We start from the raw sequence: 19533 nt of genomic DNA on the forward strand, positions 1-19533 counted from the left end.
TTATTTGCTGTGCTTTTTGTCTTCCTCGTCTGTTTCCCAATATCTTACTTACACCCAACATGTTATGACTGCACTGAGGGGTAGCTTTTTATTTGTTGCCTAAAACGGCAGATGTTGCAAGACATATTGTTAGCTTACAGTGCACTTAGAGTCTGACAGTTGCATACCATTAGTTGGCTTTATTGTCACTCATTTGCCTGCTGCTACTTTGTCAGCTTCCATGGACGTGCCTTCCTATTCTGGTGTTTGTACCTGCACAGGGGCATGGACTTATTACTTGTGTCCTTCCATTGCTCCTTTTTCAAATACCACTTTTTAAAAATGTGGGTTAAGCACGCTACAGTGTGCATGTGTTTTCCGACTGACTCCCTTGTGTACTTTCCGCACTTTCCAGCTACCATATAGGTTCAGTAGCAAAGTTTGTTCGATTTTTATGGGAGGTCTTCCCTCAGTACCACGCCAGTTCTCCACCACCACCTCAGAGCTCCCTGTGTGGCTTGCTTACCTGCTATACTTAGGCTGCCAAAAGCCTTTTCCTTGTTTGCCTCACTGATGACTTCCAGGCTTGTGTTCTGAATTCAGACCTTTCTCAATAGGGCTTGTAATTTTAAATTAGTAATGTAGTAATGTAGACATGTAGTTATGATCCTAAATCAGGAGTGGCTCCTCTCTTTTATTTTGAAATGCTCTACTTCCACTCCCAGTAAATAACTACCTGAACGTGCCTCTTTACCTGACCAATAGTGTTATAGTATATATCATGCATGTCATTTCTTTTTCTCTCTTCCCATTTTAGAAGCTTTTTCACCACCAGTATTTCATAATGGCCCAGATAAAAATGCATTCCACTTGGGCATTCGAAGGAACCTCCAGCAAGTATTTGGCATGAACAGAAAATTGTGGTTTCTACCTGTGGAATCCAGGTAAGGTCTAATGGTGAAGTATATAAATTCTAGTGCACATTGCAGGCAACCCAGAACCTGCATCAAGAAAGTCACACTACTTTGCTGGATGGGGCAAATAGCTGAAAGAGCAATTTTCTTTTGTATTGATAAATTCATGCAGGCAAATACATTTTATAAGAATCACAGATCTCAGCAAAAATAGCAGGGAAAATAGAAGAAAACCCCATGACTAAGGAAGACTTCTGCACTATGCGTCAAACATTGTACTCAGAATCGAAGGAAGGTTTGAAGAAAGAAATATAAGCAACATGAAAATATTTGAAACAGTGACGGCCCGCAGGCAAAACTATACATCACATACAACAAGAAGTATAAGATATACAGGAAAAAATAGACAGTCTGGAAAAGGCAGAACAAAGTGAGCAACAATGTAAATAAAAATAGGAAACATCAGGAAAAACAAGTCCGGAAAGAGAACATATAGATTCGAAATGTCTTGGAAGAGACAGCTGACTCTGAAAAAAATACACTATATTTGCCCAAATTCTGGCGCTTAAAGAGGGAGAAGCAGTCAAACACAACAAATTGCAAACAGACCAAGAGACATAATAGTGAAAACATTTTCCTATCAGCAGGAAGAACACATAATACAGAGAGCAAGAAGGAATGACCCCCTAAACCACCAAGTAGACAAACTGCTTCTCCTACAGGACCAAGCAACATCAAATTTGGCAAAAAGAAAACTCCTTCACCCAATACTACATGAACTCTACACAGGAGTCATCCACTTTTGATTAACTTTCCCATGCGGCATCTGGTTTTAAGCAGGAGAGAGCTCTTAAGACAAAACAGAGGAAGAAGGGTGGAAAGCTAAGGAGGAAGACCAACTGCTAGCAAAGCAAACAATATCGAAGAGACAGACCTGAGGGAAATGGCTGGTATAGAAGAAAAGGGCACAAAGGAGAGAGTGCTCTTGTGGATGTAATAACACATAAAGACATGAAAGACATAAAAATCCTCCAACAATATAAGACTAGAGAAGGTCAATGGTAAACAAATTTATATAAGTTATATTGTGCTTCTCTGTTTTATACTTAACATGAGGTGAAATAGGGAAAGGGGGGGAGGGGGGAAGTAGTGTTAGAAGATGTAGTACTTGAATCCCGGAAATATTAATTATAATAAAAACGATAATCTGCAAAAATATTGGCAACTGCCAGCGGGGAAAAACACAAATTTGTTGGGGAAGGAGAAGCAAAATGGGATTCGGGAATCCTGCATGGCCAGATATAATGAGACTGACAAGACAGGTAAAGAGAACAAGAAATACATATATAAGTTACAAGGATGGGATTAGAATGCTTGCATTCAAAGTGAAAGGGTGGAATTTTCCCACAAAGCGCTATAGTCAGTCAATCAGGATTTATTGAGTGCTGCTAATCACTCGATAAGGTATCCAGGCACTTGCGGGTACTGGAGGCTTATTCAAACATCCAGTTCTTGAGGGCCATTCAGAATTACGGAAGTGAGGTGATGGTGCGGAGGTGTGTGGGGAGGCTGTTCCAGGTCTTTGCGGCGATGTGGGCGAAGGAGCGTCCTCCATTTCTGCTTCGGTAGATGCATGGAGTATGAGCAAGTAAAAGCGAGGTGGAGCCTAGTCTTCTCGACGGTTGGTGGAAGTTCAGGCGGTGGTTCATGTATGATGGTCCTTGGTTGTGTGGAGCCTTGTGTGCGTGGGTCACCAGCTTGAAATGGCATCTCTTCTGTATGGGGAGCCAGTGGAGTTACCTGAGGTATGGTGCAATGTGGGTTCGTCTGGGAAGGCCAAAGATGAGGCTGTAGTGTGTACAGTAAATGGTAGAAATTTGGGCAGAGGTGGTATTACTCCAAGTAACCCATCTGAAAAAGGGAGACACAACGAGATTTTAGTCGAAGCATTGTAAAATCCAGATTCATTCTTCAGCCTCTAATAATACTCCTTTAGAATACATTGGAGATGTAATAGTTTTCAAAACTATAGTTGACAAAATAGGAAGATGCATATTGGTGAAGTGCAGATTGGCAACTCAGATATGTACAATAGCCACTTTATACACACCTAAGCACAACCAATTACGATTTCTCCACTCAGTACTTAGGAAGGTGAGAGGATTTGCTAAAAGGAAAATTATAGTAGAACGAGATGATCTTAATCAGGTATTTGATGCAAAAAAGGATCAGTTTGCACTATGATGCAGTCAAGGTGGCCAGATATCATGAGACACGCCTGAACACATTGAGGATTTATTTCTGCTTGGAGGGCACTGAATCCATATTGAAGAGACTGCACCTAGTATTCCCAAATACACCTCACCTATTCAAGGATAGACATGTTTTCAATGTCTAGATGTCTTTTAGGGCATGTCAAACATGTAGAAATAAAATTAATCACATTCTCAGACCAAACACCACTGTGGTGCAATCTAAGAGATGTAAATCCACCACCTAGAGACAAAAGGTGAATACTCAGTAGCCACGTTTTAAGAGATGCAGCCAACAGGTCTGAACATTTGCAAGCAATTGCTGGGACTTAACTATGAACAATTTATCAGACATCTCCAGATAAATAACGTGGGAAGCATTAAAAGCAGTCTTAAAATGAAAAATAATGGACTTACCAGCCAGAAACAAAAGAAAGAGGCCCCGATCCAAAACAAACTAAAAGCGGATCTAAAATTAGCAGAAGATAGACGTAAACAATCAGGACCGCGATCAGGTTTAAGAGACGTAACAAAGCTTTGAGAGTATGTTATGTTATGCCGATTTGTAGAGTGCTCCATCACCCTGGAGGGTATCCTGGTGCTGAGCATGTGTGAGTCTAGCCAAACCCTAGGGCCTAGTGGGACTACTCGGAAAGCTAGGTCTTCAGCTTCTTGTGGAATTCAATAAGAGAGGAGGATGCTCCTATGTGTAGCGGCACATCATTTCAACCATTAGAAGCGATGTAGGAGAAGACTCGTCCACCATGATCTGGCTTTCTGTATGTGTAAGATGTGTGCAAGCAGGAGTCCAGAGGAGCGGAGGTATCTGGAAGTTTGTCAAAGCAGATAGGATTGTTGAGGTATTCTGGGCTAGTGTTGGGTAGTGCCTTGAAAGTGTGGGTGAGGAGTTTGAAATGTACCTGTTTGTGTATGGGGAGCCAGTGGAGCTCCTTCACGTGTGGTGTTATGTGAGTACTGTGTGGGAGATTGAGAGGGATTCTGTCTGCCGTGTTCTGAATGGTCTGCAGCCTTGTAAGTTTTTTGTTGATCCCGACATAGAGGGTGTTCCCATAATCCATCTGGTTTGTGATCCGGGCGTACGTGACAGTTTTCTGAGAGCCAATTGGGAGCCATTTAAAAATCTTCCTCAGCATCTTCAGAGTATGGAAGCATGATGTGATGACGGCATTGACTCATATTGAGTTTGCGTTTGATGATGATACCAGGGTGTGGCGGTTCTAGCTCTGTTGGAGTTTCGGTGAAGTGCTCTTCCAGAGGATCACAATTTCAGTCATGTCGGTGTTCAACTTTAGACAGTTGATCTTCATCCAGTGGGTGATTTCAGTCATGCAGGCATTGAACTTGATCCGGGTACTGGGTGTCTTGTCCGAGAGGGAAAGAATGAGGTGCATGTGGTCTGCGTAGGAGAGGACGTTGATGTTGTGAGAGCAGATGATGCTGGCGAGAGGGATCATGTATGAGTTGAAGAGGGTTGGGCTCGGGGAGGGTCCTTGCGGAACTCTACAGATGAGGTAGCAGATGTCCGAGGTGTACAGTGTGAGGCTGACTGACTGGTTAAGGAAAGAGCAGATCCATCAGAGTGCAAGTCCTTGAATTCTGATGTCATGTAGGCGTTGGATGTGGATGGTGTGGGAGACCGTGTCAAACGACGCAGAGAAGTCTAGGAGGATGAGGACCGCTATGTCTCCTCTGTCTAGAGTCATGCCAATGTCATCCGTTGTGGCGATGAGGACAGTTCCCGTTTTGTGGTTAGGTCTGAAACCAGACTGAGTGGTGTCATTGAGGTATTTGGTCAGGCATCTGTTGATGAATATCTGAAGACCTTGGCTGGGAATGGTAGCACAGAGATCGGTCTATGGTTGGCAAGCATTTAAGGGTCTGCTGAGGTTTCCTTCAGCAATAAAAGGACAGTTGCATGTTTCCAAGTGTCTGGGAAGTTCGCAGAAGAGGTGGAGGCGTTCAGAACAAATAAGAGCATGGTGCTGATGGGCAGCTGAACATATTATTGGTAAACAGATCTGAAAAAGCTCTACTAGTAGTCCGACATAGAGCATGCAAATTCAGTATTAAGGCACGTACCCTGCTAATGAGGAGTCTGCAGTCTAAACGGAATAGGGAAAGGATTGTGTTGATTAAACACTCAGATGGGTGGTAACTTTTAATTATGGGTATTTAACGATTTTTACTCAAACCAGTATGAACAAGAACCCTGGTTGACCGCCTTAAAATAACGAATGAACAAAGAGAAACTTTATTAGCCTCAGACATAGGAGGAAGTAAGGAAGGTCATAAAAGAGCTAAAACCTAGGAAACCCCAAGTCTAGAAATTCTACAGAGCCTTCGCATGCCGCTTAATCCTGCAGTTAACACATCTATTCTAAGAAATAGTTAATGTGCCCCATACAGTGAATGAGGCTGAGGTAACTGCCATACCGAAACAAGGGAAGGATATGGCTCTTTGTTCCACTTACATACTGATAGCACTGGTGCATATAGACCTTAAGTTATATACGAAAATGTTGGCTCCCGGGTTATCACAGATCCTCCCAGATATGATACTCGAGGATCAGTCAGGGTTAATTCCAAAACGTCACACATTCAATAACATTAACAGGACTGCACAACTCATAGAAAAAGCAAATAAAACAGAGAAGACCCTGGTCCTGTTGGATCTGTATGCCAATAAGGCATTTAACGGGGTCAGCTGGAACTGCTTGAGAGATGATCAAATATGAGAAGACTGGGTGTGCATGATGAGGGTTCCCTATAAAGTGCCGAAAAGCAGAATTATGGTGAACGGAATACTTTGAGCACAGGACAAATTACAAAAAGACATAGTAAAATTTACATGGCCAGGTACACCTGCAAGAGTCTCCAGGAATATACTGTGGCAACCAACTCTAATGGTACAGTTGTGTTTTCCGTATGTCAAAACATATAATAGGGCCGCATAGCTGTAAATGTTAGGTTGAATGGACAGTTGAAGGAGGAAGTTTATGTGGGATATGTTTTGGATACCAAAAACATTGAGAATGAAACAATTACATTGTAGTCAGATTACCGTAACATTGTTGCTGACTTCCTCAATCCCCGGCAGGTATCACACAAGGAATTTCCCTATGACACTGGTTAGGCCCCTCACCCACACGGCACCAAACGGCAATTTGGAATAAAAGATCTGATAGCGACATCTAGCCGCAGATTCCTTAACTTCGAATTATCCCCAGGCGTCAGACTGGATCCGGGAAAATATTTTGTAGCAGCACCTCTGCGCACCAGGGGACGGCACCACATGACCCCGCCCTGACGTCGTCCACGGACGTGATGTCAGCGAGGTCATATAAGTCCCTCCCAGCGCGCTGACGTCAGTTTCCTTCTTTTCCACGTACAACGCGGATCCGGAGTAAGCGGTTCCTCTGGCCTGTTTTCAGGCCCCTTTTGACGCTTTGCATCTGGAACAGTGTGCGATGCCTTCGGGCTTTAGGACGTGTGCCTCCTGCTCGTGGCAAATGTCCGCAACGGACCCATACCTTATCTGCATGTGGTGTCTCGGTGAACACCACAAATCGACGGATTACTACGCCTGCTAACAACTCAAGCCGAAGTCCCGGCGGGAGCACCAGATGAAGCTACTTTCGGCTCGCCTGTCCTCGTCGGAGTCGTCACAGGCCCTGGCCTCCTCTTCGGCGGCAGGTCCCGGTGGCAGTGGGTTCCGTTTGTGGCGTCGGTCACCGTCTGGTTCCCGTGTGCGTCGCTCGCCCATTCCTGGTAAGTCCTAGTGCCTGTTGCCGGGGTCCTCGACCTCCCTTCCTCCTGTTGTAGGGGGCACTACTCCCCGGACTTCTCCGGACGTGCCCCCCGAGAGTCTGCCCTCCCCTATCTGCCATTTCCTTGTGCGGGGGCGACTCGGACCCAGATGGCAGCTTATGCCGCAGCCCTGTAGGCCTCCCTTGGGTCCCCTCCTCTCCCTGGGGCTTCCTCGGACCCCCAGCTGCGTGTGGGGTCTCCAGTGGACTCGCCGGTAAGTTCGCCCCCGGTGCCGACTGAGCCCCGTGCGTCTAGGGATGATGGAAGTATGGCGTCATCAGGGCATGGTCCGGCTGGGTCCCCCTCTTCTGCCCATAGCACCCCTAACGCGCCGCATTGTCCTGTGGGGCGCCCTGCGGCATCGCAGGTGGTTGCTGGTACTCGCAGCTCGTCTCCGAGTCCCCCTCGGCCCTCTGGACAGGCCGCTGTCTCTGCGGAGGCTGAGCTGGCGCCGGTGCGGCGCCGTAAATTTGCCTCCTCGGCTCCGGCTCCGTTTCTTACTTTGGAGTCAGAACCTGTTGTGGTTGAGGCCGAGTCGGCGCCGGTCCGGCTCCGTAGACTTGCCTCCCCGGCTCCGTTCCTTACTTCGGAACCGGAGCCTGTTGTGGTTGAGGCCGAGTCGGCGCCGGCCGAGGCCGAGTCAGCGCCGGCCGAGGACGCCCTGGCGCTGCCTCGACGCCGGATCATCGACTCCTCTCCGAAGGCCTCCGGACGCAGTTCGGCATCACCCCGACGTCTGGCGACGCTGGATCCGTCCTTGCCTCTTCCCCGCCCTCAGGGTTTGTGGCTCCGGCGGACTCTCCGCCTCCTCAAGAGCCCCTTCAGGACCCTCATTCATCCATGGGGCTTCCTCCCTTTGGACTGTGGTAAATAATTTAATTACCGGAACTTAATTTGATGCGGAAAATCTATAACAATAGCTCAGTAAAATAAGAGGCAGAATCCGTGGTATTAGAGGTTCGGAACGGGCTTTATTCCATAATCAATTTAAATTGATGAGCTCCATATTCCATCACCACGAAGGTTCAGGAAGTGAAGACCGTACTTTATTGATAAGTAATCATTTTTATACAATAGGCATTACAGTGAAGCAAATGCAGGAGGCGTAACAATTGATAGTAAAGATAAAACATACATGCGTAGCAAAAGTGGGTGTAACTGGGTGTAACTAAGGAACGTCATCAGGTATGATGTCATAATAGGGTGGTTCCATGAAAGAATTTCGCAATGTCAGCAGAAATACTTGGCAGAAATGCGCGCGCAGCAGCATGACGTGTGATTGACGTGCAACTAGGGGGTGAAGGGGAATTGACATTTAGCTCTACATGTGGCGACAGAAGTCTGGAGGGTCAAGTCAACCTAATCCCAAATCATATCTAACATCCTATGTTTAAAGAACTATGTTATCCAAAAGAGAGGCCTTCTTAGAGTAGAATCTTATTCTATACTGACTATACTGACTGTGAGTGCGTGTACAAGCGTCTAAGTGTCTACACTAGATGTGGGGGCAGAAATCTTTCATAGTAACAGGGCTATGAATTACTTGCATAAAGACAGAGAAGCCGGGCCTTTTGCTCGGTAGCTGGAAGAATGTTTACTTAAACTACTAGACAGGAATGCATTGGGTAGGGAGCGGAGCAGATAATTTCGAAGGTGAAATACAGGTTTTGGCAGGCAACAGGCTGATGTCAGGCACCGTTAGCTGCGCAGGGAGTAGGACAAAGTTCATGGATACAGATGCGAGCTCAGACTGGAGCTTTCAGAGGCAGAAGGCAGGAAAAGCTTGATGGCAGAATCAGGGCCTACTTGCCTGGACTGTAAAATGGCATAAGTGAACCATATAAAGCCGGTGGCCTTTCGTACTTAGGAATGGAATATCCGGCCCATTCATGGCGGATCTGAAAGAGGACATGTTGGCGGTGGATGCACATGTGTTTGCGTCTTTATAACTGGAACTGGAGGGAACATACATGTACTTGTGATTTATACATGAAACCGTTGGGGTCCAAGATAGGGGACATAACTGATCATAAAAATCCATATTTCCACATTCCCTCCTTGTCCCCTACTTGCCCGTCAAGAGATATCAATCTTCATCAATCCGTTGATCTGTTCATATAGCATCATTTGTTCTTCTTTTTTCTTCTGGGATGAATGAAATCTTGGTGGTGGAATACACGATGTGGCACACAGACCACAGATCGCTGGTCCACATTGTAGGCATAGACAGCAACTGAATAATATGAGGAAGCCAATACCTAGGAAGGATAGGACCTTCCATCCAAAGGTAGATAATACACTCCAAAACCAACCGGACCAAGTCCAGGTGCCTGGATTCTGGTGTATCTGGCTTACAATCTTATGAAGGCGAGTTATGGCTTTATATACAGATGGCGAATTTTCTGGTATGAAAATGCAACAACTTGATCCGATGACCCTACAAGCTCCGCCCCTATCAGCCAGGATGACGTCAAGGACAAGACGATTTTGAAGCACAACAATCCGCATAGCAGACTGCTCTTCTGTTAAATTGCCTAAGGCGGAAATAGTTTCGTTCACTACTGCTTCAAGGGTTCTGGTTAATCTACGTATCAGCTTACTATTGGTAACTGTACCTATATAGGGAAAGAGACCTTTATTGAAATCTGTGTATTTTTCCCATGCGGTCTCAGTGTAATCGACTATTGGGAGATCTCTCCTTTCTCTATTGTGTACTAAATGAGTATTTCTATAATAATCAGGAGGAGCTAGGAAAACAGGTGGTAAAAGGAATCCGATGTAGCAGGTACCATCCCAATCTAGAGGTAAACGTATGTATGCCGTCTGACCACATATGAAGTAGGAATGGCGGGAAGCTCTAAATGTAGACTTGCCTTGGTCACTAAATTCTATCACAGTGGTGCATCTACTATGGCCCATATGTATGGAACCATTCTTTCTTACACATAATTCACCTTTAACTGGAAATACTGACATGGCGGGCAAAATTGGTGTAGCTTCGGATTCGACATTCAGGATCATGAGATTAAGCGTAAAATTACCTAATCCATATACTTCATTTTCTAGATCAGTTCCTGTTCTTTTGGGAAGTCCCTCCTTGTTAGGGTAGCAGACTTTGAGTAAAACTAAGTTCAGATTTCCCCATACCCAGTTATTCTGGTAAACTGCAGAATTCGAATCTAGGGAATTAATTAAACTAAACCATGCTCCACAGGAGCCGTTGTGTGTGAACGGGTATGGAAAGAGAGGTAGGATTCCTTTATAGTTCTGATAGGGAGGGAGTCGACCACATATCCAACAATTTGTAGCATTGCTAACCTGATGGGAATGATGTAACATACTAATAAACGTGTTATTGCACAGCGCAAATCTATAAGACAATTCATGCGGAGGTAATTCACTAAAAGAATGTTCAGCAGTAACATTATAAACATGTCTAGAAATAGGATAATATGTGTGCAAAAATATACTTGCAGTAATTATTAAAAGACTTAAGAAAAACAAAATTAATAACGTCACTGTGCAATGACTACGCAGTGATTTACAGTACGCATGTCGTTTCAACTTTATCCTTCTGTTTCTTTCTCTATACAGGTCCAAGGGATACATGTCAGAGACAAATTCGACCGATTCACCTTGGAGAGGACTTAAACAATCAAATTGCCTGACTTGTTAGACCTAAGTTTTAGTTTATATAGTTCGTGGTTATTCAGTTCAACCAAAGGAAGTTTTGAGTCAATCGGGGAAGACACGCAAGGTGTGTCGTTTACGTCTGACGGTAGTCCATGAAATTTCTTGATATGACTTGAATGTATCCAGCCTTTTCGTCCTTCGATCTTTACGGCTGTCCTCGTCGTTAGCAGTACGAGCTGAGGTGATTTCCACCTAGGATCCAGCTGAGACTTCCGATCAAAGTTCCTCACTAAAACCAAATCCCCTGGAATTACGTCATGGGGTTTCACCTCGGTATTGTCGGGAAAGGCTGCAGCTACCTGTGAACGACAAGATTGTAGTGCAGACATCAAGGAAGCCAAGTAATCTGTCAGCATATTACAGTCAATATCAGTTATTTTGCGTGGTATAGGCGTCCCCCACATATTTGGTCGTCTGCCAAAGATCACCTCATAAGGGGATAGCCCTGTTCGAGAGTGTGCTACCATTCTCATGTAAAAGAGTGCAACGGGTAAGGCTACTACCCAGTCGACACCTTTCTCTCTACAAATTTTGGACAATCTAATTTTCAGGGTCTGGTTATGTCGTTCCACGAGACCTGCTGCCTCGGGGTGTCGGACACAGTGGAATTTCCACTGATAGCCTAACAAAAGTGAAACGTGTTTCATTAATTCGGATGAGAACGGCTGGCCGTTATCTGAGTAGACAACACGTGGTAAACCGTACCGTGGGAAGAATTCTCGAACTAACTGTTTGGCAGTAGTCGGGGCAGTGTAATCTGAAACCGGGTATGCCTCTGTCCAACGGGAAAGAGCACAGACAACTACGAGAACATATTTGAATCCTCGACATCGTTCCATCTGGATATAATCCATCTGGAGGACTTCAAAAGGGTGATCAGGAGGCTGAAATCCACCCTGTTCTACGGGAATGCTTTTACCTGGGTTAAACTGACAACAGATCATACAGGTACGAACTTTTTGTTTAGCTGCTGCTCGTAAATGTTTGTTGAACCAAATGTGTTGAATGCTGTCTAGCATAGCTTTTTCTCCTAGATGCGCTGGACTATGTACAGTGTTAATAACGACTTGGACCATTGAATCAGGAAGGAACCACACAGATTTTTCCTTCGTCATCCATCCTTGGTCCGTTTGGATCCCTCCTAATTCAGTCCATTTCTTTATTTCATCTGGTGTAGCATGTGTCTGTATGTCAATTACGTCAAGAGCGGGATCCTTAACCATCATGCAATGTGTTGGTGTCGGGACTATTGTCTTTGTCATGTCGGATGTTTGAGTTTGAGCGGTCTGTTTAGCTGTTCTGTCAGCTAGATCATTGCCTTGAGAAATGATATCAGTAACTTTCATATGAGCTTTACATTTCATAATTGATATTGCAGTGGGTAAATGTATTGCATCTAATAAGGCATGAATGAGGGGTCCGTGCTGAATGTGGGCACCGTGAGAAGTTAAATAACCTCTCTCTCGCCACAGCACGCCGAAGTCATGTACAACTCCGAATGCATAACGTGAATCAGTGTATATGTTGACTCTTTTATTTGTGGCTTGAATACAGGCTTGTGTCAGAGCGATGAGCTCTGCGGCTTGAGCGGACAAGGTATTTATGCAATTAGTTTCAACGATTTCAGTGTCTGTTGTGACTGCGTAAGCGGCCACTAGCTCTCCTGTACCTGTTCTCATACATGAACCATCTACATACAACGTCAGGTCTGGGTCTGACAATGGGACGTCTGTCAAATCTTGTCTGGGTTTCGTCGTGATAGTGATAACTTCAATACAATCATGTGCTAGTGGGTCTGTTCCATTTATAGGTAACAGTGTGGCAGGATTCAATGTACTACAACGTCTGATTTCTATATGTGGCTGAAACAATGATAATTCGTAACCAGTGAGTCGTGCTATAGTCAAGTGTTGTGTTTGTGTGCGGTTCAAGAGAACCTCTACTGCATGTGGTACTTGTACTGTCAATGGATGTCCTAATACTATGGCATCGCTTTGTCTGATTGCTAAAGCTGTTGCTGCCACTGATTTCAGGCACGCAGGCAAAGCCTGAGCTACGGGATCTAATGTACTAGAAAAATAAGCACATGGTTTGTGTGATCCTGCTTGTTCCTGTGTGAGTACTGACAAGGCAGTACCTTCGCGTTCTGTAACGAAGAGTGTAAACTGTTTATTGTAACATGGTGTTGCTAAAACAGGTGCTTGGCATAAGGCTTTCTTTAGGCTTTCAAAAGCTTGTGTATGTTCCTGAGTCCAAGGGAGAACAGTCGATGTGGCTGCCTCCTGTGTTGTCAATTGAATGAGTGGTTTTGCTAGAAATGCATACTGAGGGATCCACTGCCTACAATATGAAGTGAGGCCTATGAAAGCCCGCACCTCTTTTTGTGTCTTGGGTATGGGCATATTAGCAATTAACTGGATGCGATCTGGTGTAAGCTGCCTTCCCTCCTTGGACAGCGAGTGACCAAGGTAAACAACTCGCTGGACACAGAATTGCAGCTTAGAAGGGGACACCTTGTGCCCCTTTTCGGCCAAAAATTGTAATACCGTCAGTGAGGCTTTTTCACATTCAGGTTCGCTTCTAGCGGTGATCAGCAGATCATCGACATATTGAAGCAGGGCAGTGTTGACTGGCATGTGGATACTGTCGAGTTCTCATTTCAGTGCTTGGCTATAGATGCTGGGGCTTTCGGTAAATCCCTGGGGTGCGCGTGTGAATTTAAAGCTACGTCCATTTAAACTAAATCCGAACAAGTATTGGCTTTCCGGATCTATTGGGACGCTGAAAAAGGCATTTTTGAGATCAATTACAGTAAAGAACGTTGCTTTGGAATCAATGGCTGTCAGTAATGAAGAAATGTCTGGGACTACGGGGTATTGTGGTACTATGCATTTATTTAATTCGCGCAGATCAATAACCAATCGATATACTGGCGGGGCTGTTGGATCGGTTCGTTTAAGAATCGGAATTATCGGTGAATTACATACATTGGAGTCAGTTTCCACAACCACTCCTTGGGTAATAAGCTCGTCAATGATTTGTAGTAAAGCCACTACAGCATCTGGGGGTAACTTGTATTGTCGCATTCGTGGAAGTACCACTCCTGCCTTTAGTGTGACTCGATATGGTGTAATGTTCATGCAACCAACATCTGTAGGGCCTTGTGCCCATAAATGTGTCGGTAAAGTCTGTAGTCGGTGATCCATGTCTCGGGACACGTAGTGCCCTTTGTAATCACGTAAAAACAATCTTACTACTTCCGGAGAACAACATATAATAGCTCCTAGAGCTTTCAAAGTTTTTATGCCTAACAAGTTTTCTGGACATGATTTAGTAAGTAATAAATCTGTAGTTCGTGTCAAGGGACCGATCGTAAGTGGAAGAGGCTGTGTTACTTCGTTAATGATAGGTTTTCCTGAAAAGCCAAGGGAAATATTCTGTGTGCCTGAGAGGGGTGCCCCTGGTACTTCACTACGTTTTATTGTTGTTCGGCTTGCCCCTGTATCAAGTAAGAATTTTCTATCTTGACCTAACAGTTCACTGTGTACATAAGGTCCTTCTTGATCTACAGGGACCTCAATAAGGGGTAAGCCAACTTCCCTCTCTAGGCTGTTTCATGAGTATCGTTGATAATCAGGATAGTCATACTGTGCGGTCTGATACATCTGTCGGGTCGTTGTTTGTGTGGCAGCAATAGGCTGCGGTGGCGGAGCTGGCATAGACTGTTGCGGAGCTGGCATGGACTGGGCATGCTGCGGGGCTCCTTGTTGGTTCTGATCCTGTCTAATTGGTCGTGGTCTTTCTTTTGCGTTACCTATGGCAATATTATGTTTTAAAACTGGACAATCGTGTACATAATGACCTGGCTGTTTACAATAGTTACATGTCCCTTTTACAGGACCTGTTGAGCCACTGGACTGTGTTATACCCTTCTTATGACCGTCAGCTGGCACTGTCTGGGAAACTAGCATTTTCATTTTCGTGTCTTTCATGCGTCTATGTTCATGTTCTTGTTCTTCTCTAATCCTATTGTGATGGTACTGTAGCATTTGTAACATTTGTGACGGAGTGTTACCTTGCCAGGTACTCTCGAACTTCAATATTCTATTCTTAACTTGGGGCAAGGCATTTTCAACCAGTTTTGTCACAAACAGGTGTGGATACGACTCGCTACTTGCTTTTATTCCACTATTTATACCAAAACATTTCTCAAATCGGGAATAGAAATCACTAGTGTCTTCATCTTGCTTTTGTTTACAGGCTGAGATTGCACCCCAGTCTTCCTTTTTCGTAGTTAATAAACGTGGCAGTACCTGTACTAGTAGACCTGGTAGTGCTTTGGTCTTGTCCCCGAGCCCTGAACCTGGACCTCGAGCTTTTTCTTCGTTTTCTAATGCTGTCCAATCTATCTTCTGGTCTCCCACCTCCCAATCCTTTTCCTTGAGTTTTTCGTAAATGCCCGCAGGCATTAATACCTTCAATATTGTCATAATGTCGGGGTAGGTATATTCTCCCATGAGTAGCATATCTTTAATTTCACGGTGGAAACCCGCTGGGTCTTTGTCATGACTGGGTACCACTTTCTTCATTTCTAATAGTTCTATTTTGGATATGGGTATGTATACAAACACACGTTTAAACTCATTGTCATCACCCTTTATCGGGTGCACTTCGCGTAAGGGATTCTGTCTATCCATGTAATACGTCGTTCTTTCCTTGATGGGCAGTGAGACATGTTCAGGACATACAAAAAGAATATACTGTCTTCTAGATTCTAGTATTTCTCTAATTAACTTAGTACCGGAACCTCTCCATTTATTCGTGAGTAATTCAGTCAATATATCAGGTAAGGGGCCAGGATCGGAGTGTTGGCTTTTATATAATATAAGGAGTTGTTGAATCATGTAGATACCAGCTAAACGCTGTTCATCTGGGGCGAGGTTCAAAAACGTATGTGCTAGTGTATCATCACCATATTTTCCAGGACTATCAACCCAGTGTACGGCTGACCTGGCTAATTCTTGTTCGTCCATGGAATCGAGTATATGATAACCCCTTCGTTCTCGGAGTAATTTGTCAGCGGCTTGGAATGAATGTTCGGGGGACCTTATATTTATTATAGGAGTTTGGAATTTTCTGTTATTATCTGAACGTATCGGACATATCGGATCAGTAAAGCATCTAGTATCATTGCAAGATCTTCCTCTACCTACATAGGCCATGGTTTCTAACTGTCCTGTGGGCAGTTCTAATTCTTCCTCGTCCTCGGTTTGTTCAGGTTCGTCTACTGCTAATCTTTCCTCGTGTATTCGTTCTATTTCTTTGCGGATCTTTCGGCTCATAGCTACTATACATGATCGTTTATCGTGTCTCCCCTCTGATATATTCTTACCCCATGTGGTAAGAATTTGCATTTCTTCCGGACTTACCCCTGGTTGATCTTGATTTCTGATCACACAGTTTATGAGGAAACGTAACAGTTCCCCCTGTATTTCCACCTTTTGGTACTCCATGGCTCTGGTAATACTCTCAGGGTCTCGCCCTGACTGGACAAAATGATATATATTTTCTAAATGTGCAGTCATTCCTGGTAGCTTCCCTAAGTATATTGCAGCTCGTCGGATACGTAATGATGCCAGCATCATTTCGTCCCCTTTTCCGGGCACAGGGTCATATCTACAATCTATTAGAAGTTCCTTGAGCGTGTTGGGAGTTACTAGTTTGGGTGTACGTTGGTGGGCTAATTCTTGAAAGGAAAGTTTACTTGTTCTGGGTGGCGTAGAAAAAATGCTTGATGTACCTCCGGTAGCACCACCTGGGGTGCTGGATGTGAAAGGATTCGTTGAACGTGATATAGCAACCATTGGTGTGGATGCAGATGTAGAAACAGATGTGCTTGCCGGAACTTGTGTCGGGGTTTGCTGTTGCAGAGGTACAGACGAAGGAGGGTCTTGGCGTTGAACCCCCTCGGCAGACGGTCTATGTGGCGCAGCATTAGCATACTCGGGAGCTGCGTCGTCTAAATAAGAGGAAAGAAAAACATCTTCTGCGGATCTGGGATGCCCTTTGGGATGTACTTTTATCGGAAACAATGGGGGTGGCAAGTCTTTTGGTATTTCCGGAGTAGCCTTAGGTAATCCTTCGGCCAGAAGAGGATACATACCATTCACAAGGGCATTTCTTTGTCTGTTTGTTTGTTCTGACTTTACTCGATTACCTTCTTCACTTAATACACTTTCTCGAACTTTATTTGAATTCTCCTTACTTTTCTCTTCCTGTCTGAGCGCTTTTTCTGTGCGTCTATATGATTCTTTACGCCATAATTCAATGGCATCTTTCTGTGACTGTCTAGCTTTCTTTTTCCACAATTCTTCTTCTACTTTCATAATGCAATCTGCATCCCAGGTCCCAGCTGCGGGCCACCTCTGACTTTCTGGTAATTCCTTGGTGTAGTCTACCCATAGATCAAGAAATAATATGGCGTCTAGGCCATGTTTATGATACATGAAGTACCCTGGAGTGTCCCTAGGAGGAATGGGAACAGCTTCTTCGAGTACCCCTTTTCTAGTTGTGATCTGTCTTAATTTCGAAAAGAGCGGCATATTTGAGAACTGATCTGATACCTAATTTTGAACACGTTTAATACCATAAAACACAATAATGAACAGTCATTCACACCACAATATACAGAACATATTTAAAACATTTTAACATTTAACATTTAAATGAAATAGACAATGATGGCCAATTAGAGAACTAGTCACTAGGCATAATACTCGATACTAACTAGGTAAATCTGAATTATATACTAGACATACTTGATATACTGCTAAACAGTACAGATACACTGCTGAAACAGTGCAGACCGGATTTGTGTACCCAAACCCGTCTTGACCGGCACAACCTATGTGCACGTCAGAACGCCTCCCCGATAATGGTACTCACCGGGTAGCTCGGAACGGAAGGCCTCGGGACTGAACTGAACTTGAACCGGACTGGACTCGACTCGGAACTTCGGAAACTTCGGAAACTGGTGGGCCTCTGTATACCTCGGATCTTGCTCGCTCAGCTAGGCTCTGGTCGGGATACTTCGCACTTCTCACCGCCTCGTCTGGGTGTTGATCGCAGCCTCAGTTACCCCCGCTCGGCAGGAGGGAGATACAGGAAATCCTGTGGGTACGCGTTGTTGTCCGTCCAGCTGTGACAGGAGACCGGGCCTGCAACGCACCGCCGGCGCGTGAGATGAGAAAGTGTCCCTGTTCGGGCGCCATTTATGTGGTAAATAATTTAATTACCGGAACTTAATTTGATGCGGAAAATCTATAACAATAGCTCAGTAAAATAAGAGGCAGAATCCGTGGTATTAGAGGTTCGGAACGGGCTTTATTCCATAATCAATTTAAATTGATGAGCTCCATATTCCATCACCACGAAGGTTCAGGAAGTGAAGACCGTACTTTATTGATAAGTAATCATTTTTATACAATAGGCATTACAGTGAAGCAAATGCAGGAGGCGTAACAATTGATAGTAAAGATAAAACATACATGCGTAGCAAAAGTGGGTGTAACTGGGTGTAACTAAGGAACGTCATCAGGTATGATGTCATAATAGGGTGGTTCCATGAAAGAATTTCGCAATGTCAGCAGAAATACTTGGCAGAAATGCGCGCGCAGCAGCATGACGTGTGATTGACGTGCAACTAGGAGGTGAAGGGGACTTGACATTTAGCTCTACATGTGGCGACAGAAGTCTGGAGGGTCAAGTCAACCTAATCCCAAATCATATCTAACATCCTATGTTTAAAGAACTATGTTATCCAAAAGAGAGGCCTTCTTAGAGTAGAATCTTATTCTATACTGACTATACTGACTGTGAGTGCGTGTACAAGCGTCTAAGTGTCTACACTAGATGCGAGGGCAGAAATCTTTCATAGTAACAGGGCTATGAATTACTTGCATAAAGACAGAGAAGCCGGGCCTTTTGCTCGGTAGCTGGAAGAATGTTTACTTAAACTACTAGACAGGAATGCATTGGGTAGGGAGCGGAGCAGATAATTTCGAAGGTGAAATACAGGTTTTGGCAGGCAACAGGCTGATGTCAGGCACCGTTAGCTGCGCAGGGAGTAGGACAAAGTTCATGGATACAGATGCGAGCTCAGACTGGAGCTTTCAGAGGCAGAAGGCAGGAAAAGCTTGATGGCAGAATCAGGGCCTACTTGCCTGGACTGTAAAATGGCATAAGTGAACCATATAAAGCCGGTGGCCTTTCGTACTTAGGAATGGAATATCCGGCCCATTCATGGCGGATCTGAAAGAGGACATGTTGGCGGTGGACGCACATGTGTTTGCGTCTTTATAACTGGAACTGGAGGGAACATACATGTACTTGTGATTTATACATGAAACCGTTGGGGTCCAAGATAGGGGACATAACTGATCATAAAAATCCATATTTCCACAGGACATTGGTCTGCTCCTCCTTTCATCGGACAATCCCCTTGGAGTGGGCAGCTCAGCTTACAGCCCTCACCCACGGATGAGTTACTGTCCCCTCCTCGGCGAGCTACCGAGGCTGGTGTAACATTTATGAGGGTTGTTTTCATGGCCGCACGCGTTCTGCATATGCAGCCCCCTTCAGCTCCCCTGCCTGTTGACCCCCTGTTAGATGTTCTCCACCACGGCTCGGGGAATGTCGAGCCGCTTCTGCCTTTCGAAGCCTCCCTTTATGAGGCCCTTCTGGGGACCTGGGCTCGGCCGGCGTCGGGTGATCCGGTGGCTCGTTCCATTATACTCCGCCACCGCCCTGCCCCGAACGATCCGGTTTGCTTGTTTGTTCATCCAGACGTTCAGGGGCTCGTTCTGCAA

At 44.9% G+C, this 19533-nt stretch overlaps 1 protein-coding gene across 2 annotated transcripts in view; it reads left to right on the forward strand.

The window, feature by feature from the left end:
• ZDHHC15 (zDHHC palmitoyltransferase 15) overlaps positions 1-19533 on the forward strand; it is a 189775-nt gene that overhangs the window by 109322 nt on the left and 60920 nt on the right. For both annotated transcript variants that reach the window (XM_085608240.1, XM_085608241.1), the window contains one exon: positions 797-923. In XM_085608240.1, coding sequence (XP_085464366.1) covers positions 797-923 — 127 coding nt within the window. The remainder of the gene's footprint in view (positions 1-796; positions 924-19533) is intronic.

The sequence above is a fragment of the Triturus cristatus genome, chromosome 5_2 (genome assembly GCF_964204655.1).
Source record: "Triturus cristatus chromosome 5_2, aTriCri1.1, whole genome shotgun sequence".
In the NCBI taxonomy this organism is placed as follows: domain Eukaryota; kingdom Metazoa; phylum Chordata; class Amphibia; order Caudata; family Salamandridae; genus Triturus; species Triturus cristatus.